The 20,000-nt window shown below is 46.2% G+C and overlaps 1 protein-coding gene across 1 annotated transcript in view; it reads right to left on the bottom strand.

Annotated features, from left to right (window-relative positions):
- The window catches only part of LOC135503870 (CDK5 and ABL1 enzyme substrate 2-like), a 71,441-nt gene that overhangs the window by 33,629 nt on the left and 17,812 nt on the right, over positions 1-20,000 (bottom strand). The window contains exons 2-3 of the mRNA XM_064922039.1: positions 14,367-14,462; positions 7,030-7,107 (exon numbers count right to left, since the gene is read on the bottom strand). Coding sequence (XP_064778111.1) covers positions 7,030-7,107; positions 14,367-14,462 — 174 coding nt within the window. The remainder of the gene's footprint in view (positions 1-7,029; positions 7,108-14,366; positions 14,463-20,000) is intronic.

The raw sequence follows: 20,000 nt of genomic DNA, 5'->3' as shown, positions 1-20,000 counted from the left end.
TGTGATGTCATTATGGGGTATTGTGATGTCATTATGGGGTATTGTGATGTCATTATGGGGTATTGTGATGTCATTATGGGGTATTGTGTGCTGATGGCTGAGGACTTTTTAAAAATGTATTTAATCAATTTTCGAATAAGGCTGTAACGTAACAAAATGTGGGAAAAGTCAAGAGGTCTGAATACTTTCCGAAGGTGCTGTAATCGAAGACGAGAGAATTAGATTCAGATTAACTTCCAGCTAGCTAACGTCAGCTAACCGGCAAAACAAATACTAGGGGTAAACAAACAGTGACGTAAGTATTAGCTTTACGAGCTTTAGTGTCAGCTTAAGCAGGTCGGGGAACACATTAGATTGTCAGAACAGGTATCATGCAAATAATGTGTTGTTGTGACAGCTAAGTTTGTAAAGAATAAAGACAAGTGAGGCTAAAGTTTGCTTAGGACGACACCAAAGTTACACTAATTACATGGGAGTAACGGGACTACCCTAATTACATGGGAGTAACAGGACTACCCTAATTACATGGGAGTAACAGGACCACCCTAATTACATGGGAGTAACAGGACCACCCTAATTACATGGGAGTAACGGGACTACCCTAAGACTGTATTCTACTTTGGGGTGTGGTCACAAGCCACGCCTCGCCATGTGCATCTATTAAGCTCACAGAAAAATTGAATTAAATTAAAAATAATTTTACCTAAGGCAGTTCGAAAAATAAAAAAATGTTTTTGGTTAATTGCTCAGCACTAGACCCTACTAAAGGAACAGCCATGGTAGTGTAGTAGATACTAGCAGGCACTAGGCCCTACTAAAGGAACAGCCATGGTAGTGTAGTAGATACTAGCAGGCACTAGGCCCTACTAAAGGAACAGCCACATGGTAGTGTAGTAGATACTAGCAGGCACTAGGCCCTACTAAAGGAACAGCCACATGGTAGTGTAGTAGATACTAGCAGGCACTAGGCCCTACTAAAGGAACAGCCACATGGTAGTGTAGTAGATACTAGCAGGCACTAGGCCCTACTAAAGGAACAGCCATGGTTGTGTAGTAGATACTAGCAGGCACTAGGCCCTACTAAAGGAACAGCCATGGTTGTGTAGTAGATACTAGCAGGCACTAGGCCCTACTAAAGGAACAGCCACATGGTAGTGTAGTAGATACTAGCAGGCACCAGGCCCTACTAAAGGAACAGCCACATGGTAGTGTAGTAGATACTAGCAGGCACTAGACCCTACTAAAGGAACAGCCACATGGTAGTGTAGTAGATACTAGCAGGCACTAGGCCCTACTAAAGGAACAGCCACATGGTAGTGTAGTAGATACTAGCAGGCACTAGGCCCTACTAAAGGAACAGCCACATGGTAGTGTAGTAGATACTAGCAGGCACTAGGCCCTACTAAAGGAACAGCCATGGTAGTGTAGTAGATACTAGCAGGCACTAGGCCCTACTAAAGGAACAGCCACATGGTAGTGTAGTAGATACTAGCAGGCACTAGGCCCTACTAAAGGAACAGCCACATGGTAGTGTAGTAGATACTAGCGGGCACTAGGCCCTACTAAAGGAACAGCCACATGGTAGTGTAGTAGATACTAGCAGGCACTAGGCCCTACTAAAGGAACAGCCACATGGTAGTGTAGTAGATACTAGCAGGCACTAGGCCCTACTAAAGAAACAGCCACATGGTAGTGTAGTAGATACTAGCAGGCACTAGGCCCTACTAAAGGAACAGCCACATGGTAGTGTAGTAGATACTAGCAGGCACTAGGCCCTACTAAAGGAACAGCCACATGGTAGTGTAGTAGATACTAGCAGGCACTAGACCCTACTAAAGGAACAGCCACATGGTAGTGTAGTAGATACTAGCAGGCACTAGGCCCTACTAAAGGAACAGCCACATGGTAGTGTAGTAGATACTAGCAGGCACTAGACCCTACTAAAGGAACAGCCATGGTAGTGTAGTAGATACTAGCAGGCACTAGGCCCTACTAAAGGAACAGCCACATGGAGTGTAGTAGATACTAGCAGGCACTAGACCCTACTAAAGGAACAGCCATGGTAGTGTAGTAGATACTAGCAGGCACTAGGCCCTACTAAAGGAACAGCCACATGGTAGTGTAGTAGATACTAGCAGGCACTAGGCCCTACTAAAGGAACAGCCATGGTAGTGTAGTAGATACTAGCAGGCACTAGGCCCTACTAAAGGAACAGCCACATGGTAGTGTAGTAGATACTAGCAGGCACTAGGCCCTACTAAAGGAACAGCCACATGGTAGTGTAGTAGATACTAGCAGGCACTAGGCCCTACTAAAGGAACAGCCACATGGTAGTGTAGTAGATACTAGCAGGCACTAGGCCCTACTAAAGGAACAGCCACATGGTAGTGTAGTAGATACTAGCAGGCACTAGGCCCTACTAAAGGAACAGCCATGGTAGTGTAGTAGATACTAGCAGGCACTAGGCCCTACTAAAGGAACAGCCATGGTAGTGTAGTAGATACTAGCAGGCACTAGGCCCTACTAAAGGAACAGCCATGGTAGTGTAGTAGATACTAGCAGGCACTAGGCCCTACTAAAGGAACAGCCATGGTAGTGTAGTAGATACTAGCAGGCACTAGGCCCTACTAAAGGAACAGCCATGGTAGTGTAGTAGATACTAGCAGGCACTAGGCCCTACTAAAGGAACAGCCACATGGAGTGCTCTTTGACTGATCTGTGGCAGTGTAAAAGTACAAAAGGTGTACAGGACAAAGGGGGGCGAGGGTTTCAGTATAGAGAAGAGGGGTGAGCCGGCAGCTAGCCTAGTGGTTAGAGCGTAGGGGGGGCAGGTAGCCTCGTGGTTAGAGGCAGGTAGCCTAGTGGTTAGAGCATAGGGGCAGCAGGTAGCCTAGTGGTTAGAGCGTAGGGGCGGCAGGTAGCCTAGTGGTTAGAGGCAGGTAGCCTCGTGGTTAGAGGCAGCTAGCCTAGTTTGAGGCAGCTAGCCTAGTGGTTTGAGCGTAGGGGCGGCAGGTAGCCTAGTGGTTAGAGCGTAGGGGCGGCAGGTAGCCTAGTGGTTAGAGGCAGGTGGCCTAGTGGTTAGAGGCAGCTAGCCTAGTGGTTAGAGGCAGGTAGCCTAGTGGTTAGAGCGTAGGGGCGGCAGGTAGCCTAGTGGTTAGAGGCAGGTAGCCTCGTCGTTAGAGTGTAGGGGCGGCAGGTAGCCTAGTGGTTAGAGTGTAGGGGCGGCAGGTAGCCTTGTGGTTAGAGGCAGGTAGCCTAGTGGTTAGAGACAGGTGGCCTAGTGGTTAGAGGCAGCTAGCCTAGTGGTTAGAGACAGGTAGCCTAGTGGTTAGAGCGTAGGGGCGGCAGGTAGCCTAGTGGTTAGAGCGTAGGGGCAGCAGGTAGCCTAGTGGTTAGAGGCAGGTAGCCTAGTGGTTAGAGCGTAGGGGCGGCAGGGAGCCTAGTGGTTAGAGGCAGGTAGCCCAGTGGTTAGAGGCAGGTTGCCTAGTCGTTAGAGTGTAGGGGCGGCAGGTAGCCTAGTGGTTAGAGTGTAGGGGCGGCAGGTAGCCTAGTGGTTAGAGCCAGGTAGCCTAGTGGTTAGATGAGGCAGGTAGCCTAGTGGTCAGAGGCAGGTAGCCTAGTGGTCAGAGGCAGGTAGCCTAGTGGTCAGAGGCAGGTAGCCTAGTGGTCAGAGGCAGGTAGCCTAGTGGTCAGAGGCAGGTAGCCTAGTGGTCAGAGGCAGGTAGCCTAGTGGTCAGAGGCAGGTAGCCTAGTGGTCAGAGGCAGGTAGCCTAGTGGTCAGAGGCAGGTAGCCTAGTGGTCAGAGGCAGGTAGCCTAGTGGTCAGAGGCAGGTAGCCTAGTGGTCAGAGGCAGGTAGCCTAGTGGTCAGAGGCAGGTCGCCTAGTGGTCAGAGGCAGGTCGCCTAGTGGTCAGAGGCAGGTCGCCTAGTGGTCAGAGGCAGGTCGCCTAGTGGTCAGAGGCAGGTCGCCTAGTGGTCAGAGGCAGGTAGCCTAGTGGTCAGAGGCAGGTAGCCTAGTGGTCAGAGGCAGGTAGCCTAGTGGTTAGAGGCAGGTAGCCTAGTGGTTAGAGGCAGGTAGCCTAGTGGTTAGAGGCAGGTAGCCTAGTGGTTAGAGGCAGGTAGCCCAGTGGTTAGAGGCAGGTAGCCTAGTGGTTAGAGGCAGGTAGCCTAGTGGATAGAGGCAGGTAGCCTAGTGGTTAGAGGCAGGTAGCCTAGTGGTTAGAGCGTAGGGGAGGCAGGTAGCCAGTGGTTAGAGGCAGGTAGCCTAGTGGTTAGAGGCAGGTAGCCTAGTGGTTAGAGGCAGGTAGCCTAGTGGTTAGAGGCAGGTAGCCTAGTGGTTAGAGGCAGGTAGCCTAGTGGTTAGAGGCAGGTAGCCTAGTGGTTAGAGCGTTGGACTAGTAACTGAAAGGTTGCAAGATCGAATCCCGAGCTGACAAGGTGAAAATCTGTTGTTCTTCCCCTGAACAAGGCAGTTAACTCCACTGTTCCCCGGTAGGCTGTCATTGAAAATAAGAATTTGTTCTTAATTAAGTCACATGCCTGGTTAAATAAAGGTATAAATAAATACAGCGAGGATGAGACAGGAAGGCTGAGGCAGCTGATAACACACCATGAAGAGAGACCTAGTGAGGGTCCCAAATGGCACCCTATTCCCTTTATAGTGCACTACCTTTGACCAGGGCCCTTAGGGAATATAGGGTACCATTTGGAACACAGCCCTACTAAGCTCAGAATGCTCTCTGTAGATAACGTAGCTGCCGTTTGTGGTTAGCAGTGGATCTGCTCTATATAGAAGTGACACCTACTGTACAGCACAGCCAATTCAAGACAATCCTCTGTCCCGCTCTCTCTCTCATGTCACTCTCCTTAGGAGACTGAGACATGCACGCACGCAATAGAGGCTGCTTGAGGCGTCTGCTCTTTCTTTAAACTGACAGATGCTTTTAAACGAGTCCTGCAGACCAGCGTAGAGCATTCCCTACCCAGCAAACCATAATTGGTAAGAGCATTCGGGTAGGTTTGTGGCAAACGTTCTCACGACACAAAAACTGTCCAGTCGTGCTGATGAGTGTAGAATGTTTGTATACAACATTCACCTGATGTTACAAGAACGTTCCCAGAACACATTTAATCTGTTCTTTAAAAGGTTCCCAGAACACATTTAATCTGTTCTTTAAAAGGTTCCCAGAACACATTTAATCTGTTCTTTAAAAGGTTCCCAGAACACATTTAATCTGTTCTTTAAAAGGTTCCCAGAACACATTTAATCTGTTCTTTAAAAGGTTCCCAGAACACATTTAATCTGCTCTTTAAAAGGTTCCCAGAACACATTTAATCTGCTCTTTAAAAGGTTCCCAGAACACATTTAATCTGTACTTTAAAAAGTTCCCAGAACACATTTAATCTGTACTTTAAAAGGTTCCCAGAACACATTTAATCTGTTCTTTTAAAGGTTCCCAGAACACATTTAATCTGCTCTTTAAAAGGTTCCCAGAATGTTTCATTGGGAAACAGAGACAGAAAAAAGAGAAAAGAAAAGACAGAAGACAATTTGGATTTCCTGTAGCTATGTGCGGTAGCTATGTGCGGTAGCTTTGTGCGGTAGCTTTGTGCGGTAGCTTTGTGCGGTAGCTTTGTGCGGTAGCTTTGTGCGGTAGCTTTGTGCGGTAGCTATGTGCGGTAGCTATGTGCGGTAGCTATGTGCGGTAGCTTTGTGCGGTAGCTTTGTGCGGTAGCTATGTGAGCGAGGGGTTAAGGTGAGAGAGGAGAGGGCTGAGGAGGGGGCGAGTGTTTAAGGAGAGAGAGGAGAGGGGTGAGGAGGGGGCGAGGGGTTAAGGAGAGAGAGGAGAGGGGTGACACACAGGGACACATGGTGAGATCAGGAGGGGACAGAGAGCTGAGGGGAGTGAAGGGGTGAGACACAGGGACACATGGTGACCCCAGGAGAGGACAGAGAGCTGAGGGGTGAGAAGGCGTGAGACACAGGGACACATGGTGACCCCAGGAGGGGACAGAGAGCTGAGGGGTGAGAAGGCGTGAGACACAGGGACACATGGTGACCCCAGGAGGGGACAGAGAGCTGAGGGGTGAGAAGGACTAATGAGGGGGAGGGGAGAGGATGACGGCCTAGCTTGCAGGTCTGTAACTCAAGGAACGTGGGAATGGGTGACACAGCTGGAGAGGACAAAACAGTGTCTGGGTGCATTCATGACTCAGTCACAGGATGCAATGCATTATGGATGTTCATATTTAGTATTGCTCTGCAATCTACACTACCAGGTACCAGGATGCAATGCATTATGGATGTTCATATTTAGTATTACTCTGCAATCTACACTACCAGGTACCAGGATGCAATGCATTATGGATGTTCATATTTAGTATTGCTCTGCAATCTACACTACCAGGTACCAGGATGCAATGCATTATGGATGTTCATATTTAGTATTGCTCTGCAATCTACACTACCAGGTACCAGGATGCAATGCATTATGGATGTTCATATTTAGTATTGCTCTGCAATCTACACTACCAGGTACCAGGATGCAATGCATTATGGATGTTCATATTTAGTATTGCTCTGCAATCTACACTACCAGGTACCAGGATGCAATGCATTATGGATGTTCATATTTAGTATTGCTCTGCAATCTACACTACCAGGTACCAGGATGCAATGCATTATGGATGTTCATATTTAGTATTGCTCTGCAATCTACACTACCAGGTACCAGGATGCAATGCATTATGGATGTTCATATTTAGTATTGCTCTGCAATCTACACTACCAGGTACCAGGATGCAATGCATTATGGATGTTCATACTGTATTTAGCATCGTTTTGCAGTCTATACCACCAGCTACCAGTAGCATTGTGTGAATGAACAGACATGCTCAGTGCCTCATAAAATAGTGTGATCATGTGACTGAACAGCAGAGTTTGTGCTATTTAATGGTGTGAGGAATCAGCACAGTACAGAACGTGACACACTGCCTCAGCCTCGTGTGAAGAGAATACGCTGTACTGTACCTGATGTGAAAGCTCTCTCCATAGGGTAACACTGAGAAGGCTGCACACAGAGAACGCTTGGCACAGATCAACACGATCCTGGAGAGAGAAAAACAACAGTAACAAAATGTTAGGGAGGGAGAGAGAGAGAGATGTCTGGCACTACATGCAATTGTACCTTTTGACTTTCATCTAAACCTCAACTTTGGCAGTATTTATACCTGTGAACAGATTGTCAACACAGCACCACTGAAATAGTCTGGTGGGTAGAGTTCATTCTAGATGTTCCAGGCTACCACTGAACTGCATTAAAAAGGTGAACGTCCTACACCTAGGTGGAAACAAGGCCGCTGTGTGTTGTGCTGCCCTCGCATGTCTACCTGTATCAGGATCAGATGTGGCCAAAGGCTAACGTTACCAGAGCTGCTACTTCACACCATATTCCCAGAGCTGCTACTTCACACCATATTCCCAGAGCCAGAGCTGCTACTTCACACCATATTCCCAGAGCTGCTACTTCACACCATTTTCCCAGAGCTGCTACTTCACACCATATTCCCAGAGCCGCTACTTCACACCATATTCCCAGAGCCGCTACTTCACACCATATTCCCAGAGCCGCTACTTCACACCATATTCCCAGAGCTAGAGCCGCTACTTCACACCATATTCCCAGAGCCAGAGCTTCTACTTCACACCATATTCCCAGAGCATCTACTTCACACCATATTCCCAGAGCCGCTACTTCACACCATATTCCCAGAGCCGCTACTTCACACCATATTCCCAGAGCCGCTACTTCACACCATATTCCCAGAGCCGCTACTTCACACCATATTCCCAGAGCCGCTACTTCACACCATATTCCCAGAGCCGCTACTTCACACCATATTCCCAGAGCCGCTACTTCACACCATATTCCCAGAGCCGCTACTTCACACCATATTCCCAGAGCCGCTACTTCACACCATATTCCCAGAGCCGCTACTTCTCACCATATTCCCAGAGCCGCTAATTCACACCATATTCCCAGAGCCGCTACTTCACACCATATTCCCAGAGCCAGAGCTGCTACTTCACACCATATTCCCAGAGCTGCTACTTCACACCATATTCCCAGAGCTGCTACTTCACACCATATTCCCAGAGCCAGAGCTGCTACTTCACACCATATTCCCAGAGCCAGAGCTGCTACTTCACACCATATTCCCAGAGCTTCTACTTCACACCATACTCCCAGAGCTGCTACTTCACACCATATTCCCAGAGCTGCTACTTCACACCATATTCCCAGAGCTGCTACTTCACAACATATTCCCAGAGCTGCTACTTCACACCATATTCCCAGAGCTGCTACTTCACACCATATTCCCAGAGCTGCTACTTCACACCATATTCCCAGTTGCTACTTCACACCATATTCCCAGAGTTGCTACTTCACACCATATTCCCAGAGCCAGAGCTTCTACTTCACACCATATTCCCAGAGCTGCTACTTCACACCCTATTCCCAGAGCTGCTACTTCATACTACATTCCCAGAGCATCTACTTCATACCATATTCCCAGAGCTGCTACTTCATACCATATTCCCAGAGCCAGAGCTGCTACTTCACACCATATTCCCAGAGCTGCTACTTCATACCATATTCCCAGAGCTGCAACTTCACACCATATTCCCAGAGCTGCTACTTCACACCATATTCCCAGAGTTTGCTACTTCACACCATATTCCTAGAGCCAGAGCTGCTACTTCACACCATATTCCCAGAGCCAGAGCTTCTACTTCACACCATATTCCCAGAGCTGCTACTTCACACCCTATTCCCAGAGCTGCTACTTCATACCATATTCCCAGAGCTGCTACTTCATACCACATTCCCAGAGCTGCTACTTCATACCATATTCCCAGAGCCAGAGCTGCTACTTCACACCATATTCCCAGAGCTGCTACTTCACACCATATTCCCAGAGCTGCTACTTCACACCATATTCCCAGAGCTGCTACTTCACACCATATTCCCAGAGCTGCTACTTCACACCATATTCCCAGAGCTGCTACTTCACACCATATTCCCAGAGCTGCTACTTCACACCATATTCCCAGAGCTGCTACTTCACACCATATTCCCAGAGCTGCTACGTCACACCATATTCCCAGAGCTGCTACTTCACACCATATTCCCAGAGCTGCTACTTCACACCATATTCCCAGAGCTGCTACTTCACACCATATTCCCAGAGCTTCTACTTCATACCATATTCCCAGAGCCAGAGCTTCTACTTCATACCATATTCCCAGAGCCAGAGCTGCTACTTCACACCATATTCCCAGAGCTGCTACTTCATACCATATTCCCAGAGCTGCAACTTCACACCATATTCCCAGAGCTGCAACTTCACACCATATTCCCAGAGTTGCTACTTCACACCATATTCCCAGAGCCAGAGCTGCTACTTCACACCATATTCTCAGAGCCAGAGCTTCTAATTCACACCATATTCCCAGAGCTGCTACTTCACACCCTATTCCCAGAGCTGCTACTTCATACCATATTCCCAGAGCTGCTACTTCATACCACATTCCCAGAGCTGCTACTTCATACCATATTCCCAGATCCAGAGCTTCTACTTCACACCATATTCCCAGAGCTGCTACTTCACACCATATTCCCAGAGCTGCTACTTCACACCATATTCCCAGAGCTGCTACTTCACACCATATTCCCAGAGCTTCTACTTCACACCATATTCCCAGAGCTGCTACTTCACACCATATTCCCAGAGCTGCTACTTCACACCATATTCCCAGAGCTGCTACTTCACACCATATTCCCAGAGCTGCTACTTCACACCATATTCCCAGAGCTGCTACTTCACACCATATTCCCAGAGCTGCTACTTCACACCATATTCCCAGAGCTGCTACTTCACACCATATTCCCAGAGCTGCTACTTCACACCATATTCCCAGAGCCAGAGCTGCTACTTCACACCATATTCCCAGAGCTGCTACTTCATACCATATTCCCAGAGCTGCTACTTCATACCATATTACCAGAGCTGCTACTTCACACCATATTCCCAGAGCTGCTACTTCACACCATATTACCAGAGCTGCTACTTCACACCATATTACCAGAGCTGCTACTTCACACCATATTACCAGAGCTGCTACTTCACACCATATTACCAGAGCTGCTACTTCACACCATATTCCCAGAGCTGCTACTTCACACCATATTCCCAGAGCTGCTACTTCACACCATATTCCCAGAGCTGCTACTTCACACCATATTCCCAGAGCCAGAGCTGCTACTTCACACCATATTCCCAGAGCTGCTACTTCATACCATATTCCCAGAGCTGCTACTTCATACCATATTACCAGAGCTGCTACTTCACACCATATTCCCAGAGCTGCTACTTCACACCATATTACCAGAGCTGCTACTTCACACCATATTACCAGAGCTGCTACTTCACACCATATTCCCAGAGCTGCTACTTCACACCATATTACCAGAGCTGCTACTTCACACCATATTACCAGAGCTGCTACTTCACACCATATTCCCAGAGCTGCTACTTCACACCATATTCCCATAGCTGCTACTTCAAACCATATTCCCAGAGCTGCTACTTCAAACCATATTCCCAGAGCAGCTACTTCAAACCATATTCCCAGAGCTGCTACTTCACACCATATTCCCAGAGATGCTACTTCACACCATATTCCCAGAGATGCTACTTCACACCATATTCCCAGAGATGCTACTTCACACCATATTCCCAGAGATGCTACTTCACACCATATTCCCAGAGCTGCTACTTCACACCATATTCCCAGAGCTGCTACTTCACACCATATTCCCAGAGCTGCTACTTCACACCATATTCCCAGAGCTGCTACTTCACACCATATTCCCAGAGCCAGAGCTGCTACTTCACACCATATTCCCAGAGCTGCTACTTCATACCATATTCCCAGAGCTGCTACTTCATACCATATTACCAGAGCTGCTACTTCACACCATATTCCCAGAGCTGCTACTTCACACCATATTACCAGAGCTGCTACTTCACACCATATTACCAGAGCTGCTACTTCACACCATATTACCAGAGCTGCTACTTCACACCATATTACCAGAGCTGCTACTTCACACCATATTACCAGAGCTGCTACTTCACACCATATTACCAGAGCTGCTACTTCACACCATATTCCCAGAGCTGCTACTTCACACCATATTCCCAGAGCTGCTACTTCAAACCATATTCCCAGAGCTGCTACTTCAAACCATATTCCCAGAGCAGCTACTTCAAACCATATTCCCAGAGCTGCTACTTCACACCATATTCCCAGAGCTGCTACTTCACACCATATTCCCAGAGCTGCTACTTCACACCATATTCCCAGAGCTGCTACTTCACACCATATTCCCAGAGCTGCTTCTTCACACCATATTCCCAGAGCTGCTACTTCACACCATATTCCCAGAGCTGCTACTTCACACCATATTCCCAGAGCTGCTACTTCACACCATATTCCCAGAGCTGCTTCTTCACACCATATTCCCAGAGCTGCTACTTCACACCATATTCCCAGAGCTGCTACTTCACACCATATTCCCAGAGCTTCTACTTCACACCATATTCCCAGAGCTGCTACTTCACACCATATTCCCAGAGCTGCTACTTCACACCATATTCCCAGAGCTTCTACTTCATACCATATTCCCAGAGCTGCTACTTCACACCATATTACCAGAGCTGCTACTTCACACCATATTACCAGAGCTGCTACTTCACACCATATTACCAGAGCTGCTACTTCACACCATATTACCAGAGCTGCTACTTCACACCATATTACCAGAGCTGCTACTTCACACCATATTCCCAGAGCTGCTACTTCACACCATATTCCCAGAGCTGCTACTTCAAACCATATTCCCAGAGCAGCTACTTCAAACCATATTCCCAGAGCAGCTACTTCACACCATATTCCCAGAGCTGCTACTTCACACCATATTCCCAGAGCTGCTACTTCACACCATATTCCCAGAGCTGCTACTTCACACCATATTCCCAGAGCTGCTTCTTCACACCATATTCCCAGAGCTGCTACTTCACACCATATTCCCAGAGCTGCTACTTCACACCATATTCCCAGAGCTGCTACTTCACACCATATTCCCAGAGCTGCTACTTCACACCATATTCCCAGAGCTGCTTCTTCACACCATATTCCCAGAGCTGCTACTTCACACCATATTCCCAGAGCTTCTACTTCACACCATATTCCCAGAGCTGCTACTTCACACCATATTCCCAGAGCTGCTACTTCACACCATATTCCCACCACTCAGGAATGAAGACCTAACCTTCACCACTCAGAATGAAGACCTAAACTTCACCACTCAGGAATGAAATCCTAACCTTCACCACTCAGAATGAAGACCCTAACCTTCACCCTTTGAATTGTTTCTTTTTTTTTTACCTTGTAAACATGCAGAATTAATCTGCCAATAATACACATTCATCTATAATATGCCGAATGTCAAAAGGAAACTAAGATCGTGTTGAGAATGTCTCTGTTTTCCATATTTAGTGCACTACTTTTGAGCAGGACCCTTATGGCTGTGGCCTCTATCTCAGATCTCACAATCTCAAGTGGAAAACCCTCACTGCCAGGCCCAGCATGCATGGGAAAGAGTCAAGTAGAAAACCTTCACCACGTGGGAAAGAGTCAAGTAGAAAACCTTCACCACATGGGAAAGAGTCTAGTAGAAAACCTTCACCACATGGGAAAGAGTCAAGTAGAAAACCTTCACCACGTGGGAAAGAGTCAAGTGGAAAACATTCACCACATGGGAAAGAGTCTAGTGGAAAACATTCACCACATGGGAAAGAGTCAAGTAGAAAACCTTCACCACGTGGGAAAGAGTCTAGTAGAAAACATTCACCACATGGGAAAGAGTCTAGTGGAAAACATTCACCACATGGGAAAGAGTCTAGTGGAAAACATTCACCACATGGGAAAGAGTCTAGTGGAAAACATTCACCACATGGGAAAGAGTCAAGTAGAAAACCTTCACCACGTGGGAAAGAGTCTAGTAGAAAACCATTCACCACATGGGAAAGAGTCTAGTAGAAAACCTTCACCACATACGAAAGAGTCAAGTGGAAAAGTAAAAACAATGCCAGTGAGTCCTGGTGGGTTTATAACGGGCACAGGGTAAACATAGCACTCTTGTTTCTCAGCTGGCTTGGAGCCAGATGACTGTGTGTGTGTGTGTGTGTTCGTAGAGTGCCCTGGGGACAAGGGAACAGGCAGTCTGGCAGTACACATAGCCAGTATGTGACATAGCATAACTCAAGACCTGTGTGGATGACTGAGTGTTCTGTTGGATGACTGAGTGTTCTGTTGGATGACTGAGTGATCTGTTGGATGACTGAGTGTTCTGTTGGATGACTGAGTGTTCTGTTGGATGACTGAGTGTTCTGTTGGATGACTGAGTGTTCTGTTGGATGACTGAGTGTTCTGTTGGATGACTGAGTGTTCTGTTGGATGACTGAGTGTTCTGTTGGATGACTGAGTGTTCTGTTGGATGACTGAGTGTTCTGTTGGATGACTGAGTGTTCTGTTGGATGACGGAGTGTTCTGTTGGATGACAGAGTGTTCTGTTGGATGACTGAGTGTTCTGTTGGATGACTGAGTGTTCTGTTGGATGACTGAGTGTTCTGTTGGATGACTGAGTGTTCTGTTGGATGACGGAGTGTTCTGTTACTATTGTATTAAAGGACCAGTCTACACTCATAACAACAGCCTTGTGATGCTCTCTGACCCACTAGAATGATTTAATAATAGCCCCAGCACGAGAACAACAGAGACAGAGCAGAGCCAAGTTCCAACAGGTGTTAAGGTGATCATACAATAATAATAATTATAAGGGTCCTCTGAATGAGGAGTTAATCTGTGGACTGGCGTTACATTTTCCAGTTACTGGCCCACCTCTCTAACCTCTGGGCTACTTTCAGTTGGCTTGTAGCCTTGCATTAAGACCGCAGTCAGGAGTCCAAAGTTACTACATACTGTATATTCCTCATCTACAGTTCTGTTCTGCAAAGAAAATGAAGAAAGGAAGTGTTCTCGGAGAACGAGGAAGGGATTCAGTCAATGTTCTGAGAGGCAGGAAGTGTTTCAGTCAGTGTTCTGAGAGGCAGGAAGTGTTTCAGTCAGTGTTCTGAGAGGCAGGAAGTGTTTCAGTCAGTGTTCTGAGAGAACGAGGAAGGGATTCAGTCAGTGTTCTGAGAGGCAGGAAGTGTTTCAGTCAGTGTTGTGAGACTTACCTGCTGCCTCGTGTGTCGTATTGTCTCATGTTCTTGATGAAGTGGACCTTCTTCACAGGGTGATGTCTGGGGGAGCCCAACAGGTTACGAGTCCGACTGTGGGGGGGGGGGGGGAGAGAGAGAGAGAGAGAGAGAGAGAGAGAGAGAGAGAGAGAGAGAGAGAGAGAGAGAGAGAGAGAGAGAGAGAGAGAGAGAGAGAGAGAGAGAGAGAGAGAGAGAGAGAGAGAGAGAGAGAGAGAGAGAGAGAGAGAGAGAGAGAGAGAGAGAGAGAGAGAGAGAGAGAGAGAGAGAGAGAGAGAGAGAGAGAGAGAGAGAGAGAGAGAGAGAGAGAGAGAGAGAGAGAGAGAGAGAGAGAGAGAGAGAGAGAGAGAGAGAGAGAGAGAGAGAGAGAGAGAGAGAGAGAGAGAGAGAGAGAGAGAGAGAGAGAGATCATGAAACATGGCAACACAGCAGTACAGCAGTCAAGAGCCAAGGATCCCCCACCTCAGATGAGTGTAATTCACAGTTTCCAGTCTCAACAGTAATTACTCATCATAGTCCCATCAGTTGCCATGGCAGCATAGGCTGCGCTATCTCTGTAAATTTATAAATATATTCATAATTATTATAACTTTTTTTGTGCGTTTTATCCAACAATAACAATGAAACCTGTGACCACCATGTGTGTGTGTTCCCTGAGGGGGGAATTCAATCTGTTAGGTGGACTTCAAGAAGTTGGGATTTAAGTAGAATTCTCTCCCTCCCTCCCTGGGAACCATATGTTTATGTTGTCAAAGCAAGTGAAATAGATAACACAAATGAAATAAACAATGCAAATGAACAGTAAACATTACACTTACAAAAGAATAAAGACATTTCAAATGCCATATGATGGGCAAATAGTTAAAGTACACAAGGGAAATTAAATAAACCTAAATATGGGTTGCATTTACAATGGTGCTTGTTCTTCACCAGGTTGATCTTTTCTTGTGTCCGCTCTAATCTAACTCCAATACCACACTTTTCAAACGGTATTCCTTTTCAGCAGACAATTCATAGGATAAAATCACACATGAAAACGGTGAAATAACGGTCAGGTTCAGTTGGGTTGAGGCGAGTTGTCAGCTCAGCTGATTGGGTGGTAGATAGTCGCATTCTATCACCTTACCACACACACGCACGCACACACACAGGCACACACACACAGGCACACGCACACAGGCACACACACACAGGCACACACACACAGGCACACACACACAGGCACACACACACAGGCACACACCTCTATTCTACTTATATGGGTTGGTTAAACAAACACACTAGTCAGCAGAAGAACAAGTATATTCCACAGACCGACAGAAATGGAACATTCCAGCACATTCCGCAGGCGTTCTCAGAGGATCTCTCCCAACTTCAAAACACACACGTGATCTCCCGGGAACCCTATGTTGTGTGGTATGTTATACATACAGATGCAGATGGGCATTTACGTAGAAGAAGTCCCATGAGCACCAACATGTGAAGTTCATAACAGCACATCAAATTTGGCTGTCAAATGAAAGTTAAGGCATAGATAAACGTTTCATTCATTTTCCATCTTAAAAATTAGGCAGTCAGTACCTTCAGACAGTATTCACACCCCTTGACATTTTCCACATTTAGTTGTGTTACAGTCTGAATTTACACACAATACTCACAATACCCCATAACGTCAAAGTGATTTATAACCACTGAGGTTTACTGCAAGTCGCAGAGTTAAATAGGAGCTGCCTCCACTATTCCAGCACCATTTCAACAACAGGAGCTGCCTCCACTATTCCAGCACCATTTCAACAACAGGAGCTGCCTCCACTATTCCAGCACCATTTCAACAACAGGAGCTGCCTCCACTATTCCAGCACCATTTCAACAACAGGAGCTGCCTCCACTATTCCAGCACCATTTCAACAACAGGAGCTGCCTCCACTATTCCAGCACCATTTCAACAACAGGAGCTGCCTCCACTATTCCAGCACCATTTCAACAACAGGAGCTGCCTCCACTATTCCAGCACCATTTCAACATCATCTAATCACCTCTGCTTTGTCTAATACAGTGACAACTAAAATATTCCAAAAACTATTTAGTCCAATCAACAATAAACTAAATAGCATGTGGCTGTCCATGGTTCTGATTTCTGTGTGCAAGTAGAAAACAACATGTTGACTCATCCTACTGGTTGAGAAACGCCAATGCCATTTTCCTCTTTCATGTGGCCTAAACGGTCTATGACTCTGTCATACAGTACACGCTTAGTTTTTGCTGTGCTATGCTACCTGGCTAAAATGCTTGCTCGCTAGCGTAACTTCCTTTCATGTGCAACGATGCGCCAGGCCGGCTGGATAACATTAGCCTAACGTTTCTACATCTAGCTACATATTAAACTCATATCCTCTCAGGCCAGGCGCACAACAATGTGCGACTTAATAGTTGGATCAGAATCACCGTTATAATCATTGGCCAGTATGGAGTAAAACCACATCTCCCTTGTCTTCATCCATGGCTAATTTAGGAAAGGGACAGTTTTAGCTAGATAGCTACCGGAGAACAATGACAACGAGATGCAACAATTCAAGTTGTTTTCTGTCAATGATGTTTGGTTTCTGATGTGATGGTTTCTGATGTTTTTGGTACGCCAGGACCGTTCACAGCTGAGCTCACTCAGTTTAGCTCAAAGCTAATTGGCTATTATTTTATACATTTTTTTTAATCAAGTTTTTTTTTAACCAAATACTTGCTGGCTTCCCTTGCATTCAATGTAACGGACGACAACAATGTCATACTCATTTTGACCAGACAACATCGGATAGATGGACTACACCTACTGAGAAAGAGCGGGAGTTGTTTCGTTCGCTCTGACGCTTTCTCCGGTAAGATACATTCAGCCTCTTGTTAATTAAAAAAGGATATTTCTGAAACACACAGAGATGAAAGATAAGATGTATTGTTTTTGTATAATATACACTACCGTTCAAAAGTTTGGGGTCACCTAGAAATGTCCTTGTTTTTGAAAGAAAATTACTTTTTTTTGTCCATTAAAATAACATCAAATTAATCAGAAATACAGTGTCGATATTGTTAATGTGGTAAATGACTATTTTAGCTGGAAACGGCAGATGTTTTATGGAATATCTACATAGGTTTACAGAGGCCCATTATCAGTAACCATCACTCCTGTGTTCCAATGGCACGTTGTGTTAGCTAATCCAAGTTTATCATTTTAAAAGGCTAATTGATCATTAGAAAACCCTTTTGCAATTATGTTAGCACAGCTGAAAACTGTTATTCTGATAAGGAAGCAATAAAACTTGCCTTCTTTAGACTAGTTGAGTATCTGGAGCATCAGCATTTGTGGGTTCGATGTCAGGCTCAAAATGTCCAGAAACAAATACATGTCTGCTGAAACTCGGCAGTCTATTCTTGTTCTGAGACATGAAGGATATTCCATGCATAAATTGACAAAAAACTGAAGATCTCGTACAACGCTGTGTACTACTTCCTTCACAGAACAGACCAAACTGGCTCTAACCAGAATAGAAAGAGGAGTGGGAGGCCCCGGTGCAGAACTGAGCAAGAGGATAAGTACATTAGAGTGTCTAGTTTGAGAAATCGACGCTTCACAAGTCCTCAACTGGCAGCTTGATTAAATAGTACCCTTCAAAACACCAGTCTCAACGTCAACAGTGAAGAGGCGACTCCGGGATGCTGGCCTTCTAGGCAGAGTTCCTCTGTCCAGTCTCAATGTTAACAGTGAAGAGGCGACTCCGGGATGCTGGACTTCTGGGTTCTTTGTCCACATTAATCTTCTCTTTTCATTGGCCAGTCTAAGACATGGCTTTTTCTTTGCAGCTATGCCAGCATCCCGGAGTCGGCCAGCATCCCGGAGTTGCCACTTCACTGTTGACGTTGAGACTGGTGTTCAATCTACACACAATACCCCATAATGACAAAGCAAAAACAGGTTTTTAGATTATTTTGCAAATTCATTAAAACATTTTTTAAATGAAATATCACATTCACTCAGTACTTTGTTGAAGCACCTTGGGCAGTGATTACAGCCTCAAGTCTTCTTGGGTACGACGCCACAAGCTTGATACACCTGTATTTGGAGAATTTCTCCCATTCCTCTCTGCAGATCCTCTCAAGCTCTGTCAGGTTGGATGGGGAGCGTCGCTGCACAGCTATTTTCAGGTCTCGCCAGAGATCCTTGATCGGGTTCAAGTTCCAGGCTGGCTGGGACATTCGGAGCCTTGTCCCGAGGCCACTCCTGCGTTGTCTTGACTGTGTGCTTAGGGTCGTTGTCCTGTTGGAAGGTAACCTTCACCCCAGTCTGAGGTCCTGAGCGCTCTGGAGCAGGTTTTCATCAAGGATCTCTGTACTTTGCTCCATTCATCTTTCCATAGATCCTGACTAGTCCCTGCCACTGAAAAACGTCCCCATAGCATGATGCTGCCAACACCATGCTTCACAGTAGGGATGGTGCCATGTTTCCTCCAGACATGATGCTTGGCATTCAGACTAAAGAGTTCAATATTGGTTTCATCAGACCAGAGAATGTTGTTTCTCGTAGTCTGAGTGGCTTCAGTCTGGCCACTCTACCATAAAGCCCTGATTGGTGGAGTGCTGCAGAGATGGTTGTCCTTCTGGAAGGTTCTTCCATCTCCACAGAGAAATTTGGAGCTTGGTCACCTCCCTGGGCAAGGCCCTTCTCCCCCTTCTCCCATTTAACAATTATGAAGGCAACTGTGTTCTTGGGAACGTTCAATGCTGCAGAAATGTTTTGGTACCCTTCCCCAGATATGTACCTTGACACAATCCTGTCTTAGCGCTCTAAGGATAATTCCTTCAACCTCATGGCTTGGTTTTTGCTCTGACATGCACTGTCAACTATGGGACCTTATATAGACAGGCGTGTGCCTTTCCAAATTATGTCCGATCAATTGAATTTACCCCAAGTGGACTCCAATCAAGTGGAAGAAACATCAAGGATGATCAATGGAAACAGAATGCGCCGGAGTTCACTTTTGAGTCTCATAGCGAAGGATCTGAATACAGTCGTAGCCAAAAGTTTTGAGAATTACACAAATATATTAATTTTCACCAAGTCTGCTGCCTCAGTTTGTATGATGGCAATTTGCATATACTCCAGAATGTTATGAAGAGTGATCAGATGAATTGCAAAGTCCCTCTTTGCCATGGAAATGAACTGAATCACCAAAGAACATTTCCACTGCATTTCAGCTCTGCCACAAAAGGACCAGCTGACATCATGTCAGTGATTCTCTCGTTAACACAGGTGTGAGTGTTGATGAGGACAAGGCTGGAGATCACTCAGTCATGCTGATTGAGTTTGAATAAGACTGGAAGCTTCAAAAGGAGGGTGGTGCTTGGAATCATTGTTCTTCCTCTGTCAACCATGGTTACCTGCAAGGAAACACGTGCCGTCATTGCTTTGCACAAAAAGGATCTGCACGCACAGTGAGGCAAAGACTTTTGGAGGATGGCCTGGTGTCAAGAAGGGCAGCAAAGAAGCCACTTCTCTCCAGGAAAAACATCAGGGACAGACTGATATTCTGCAAAAGCTACAGGGATTGGACTGCTGAGGACTGGGGT

The sequence above is a fragment of the Oncorhynchus masou genome, chromosome 18 (assembly GCF_036934945.1).
Source record: "Oncorhynchus masou masou isolate Uvic2021 chromosome 18, UVic_Omas_1.1, whole genome shotgun sequence".
Lineage (NCBI taxonomy): Eukaryota > Metazoa > Chordata > Actinopteri > Salmoniformes > Salmonidae > Oncorhynchus > Oncorhynchus masou.
This window is presented reverse-complemented; position numbering and strand designations above follow the sequence as displayed.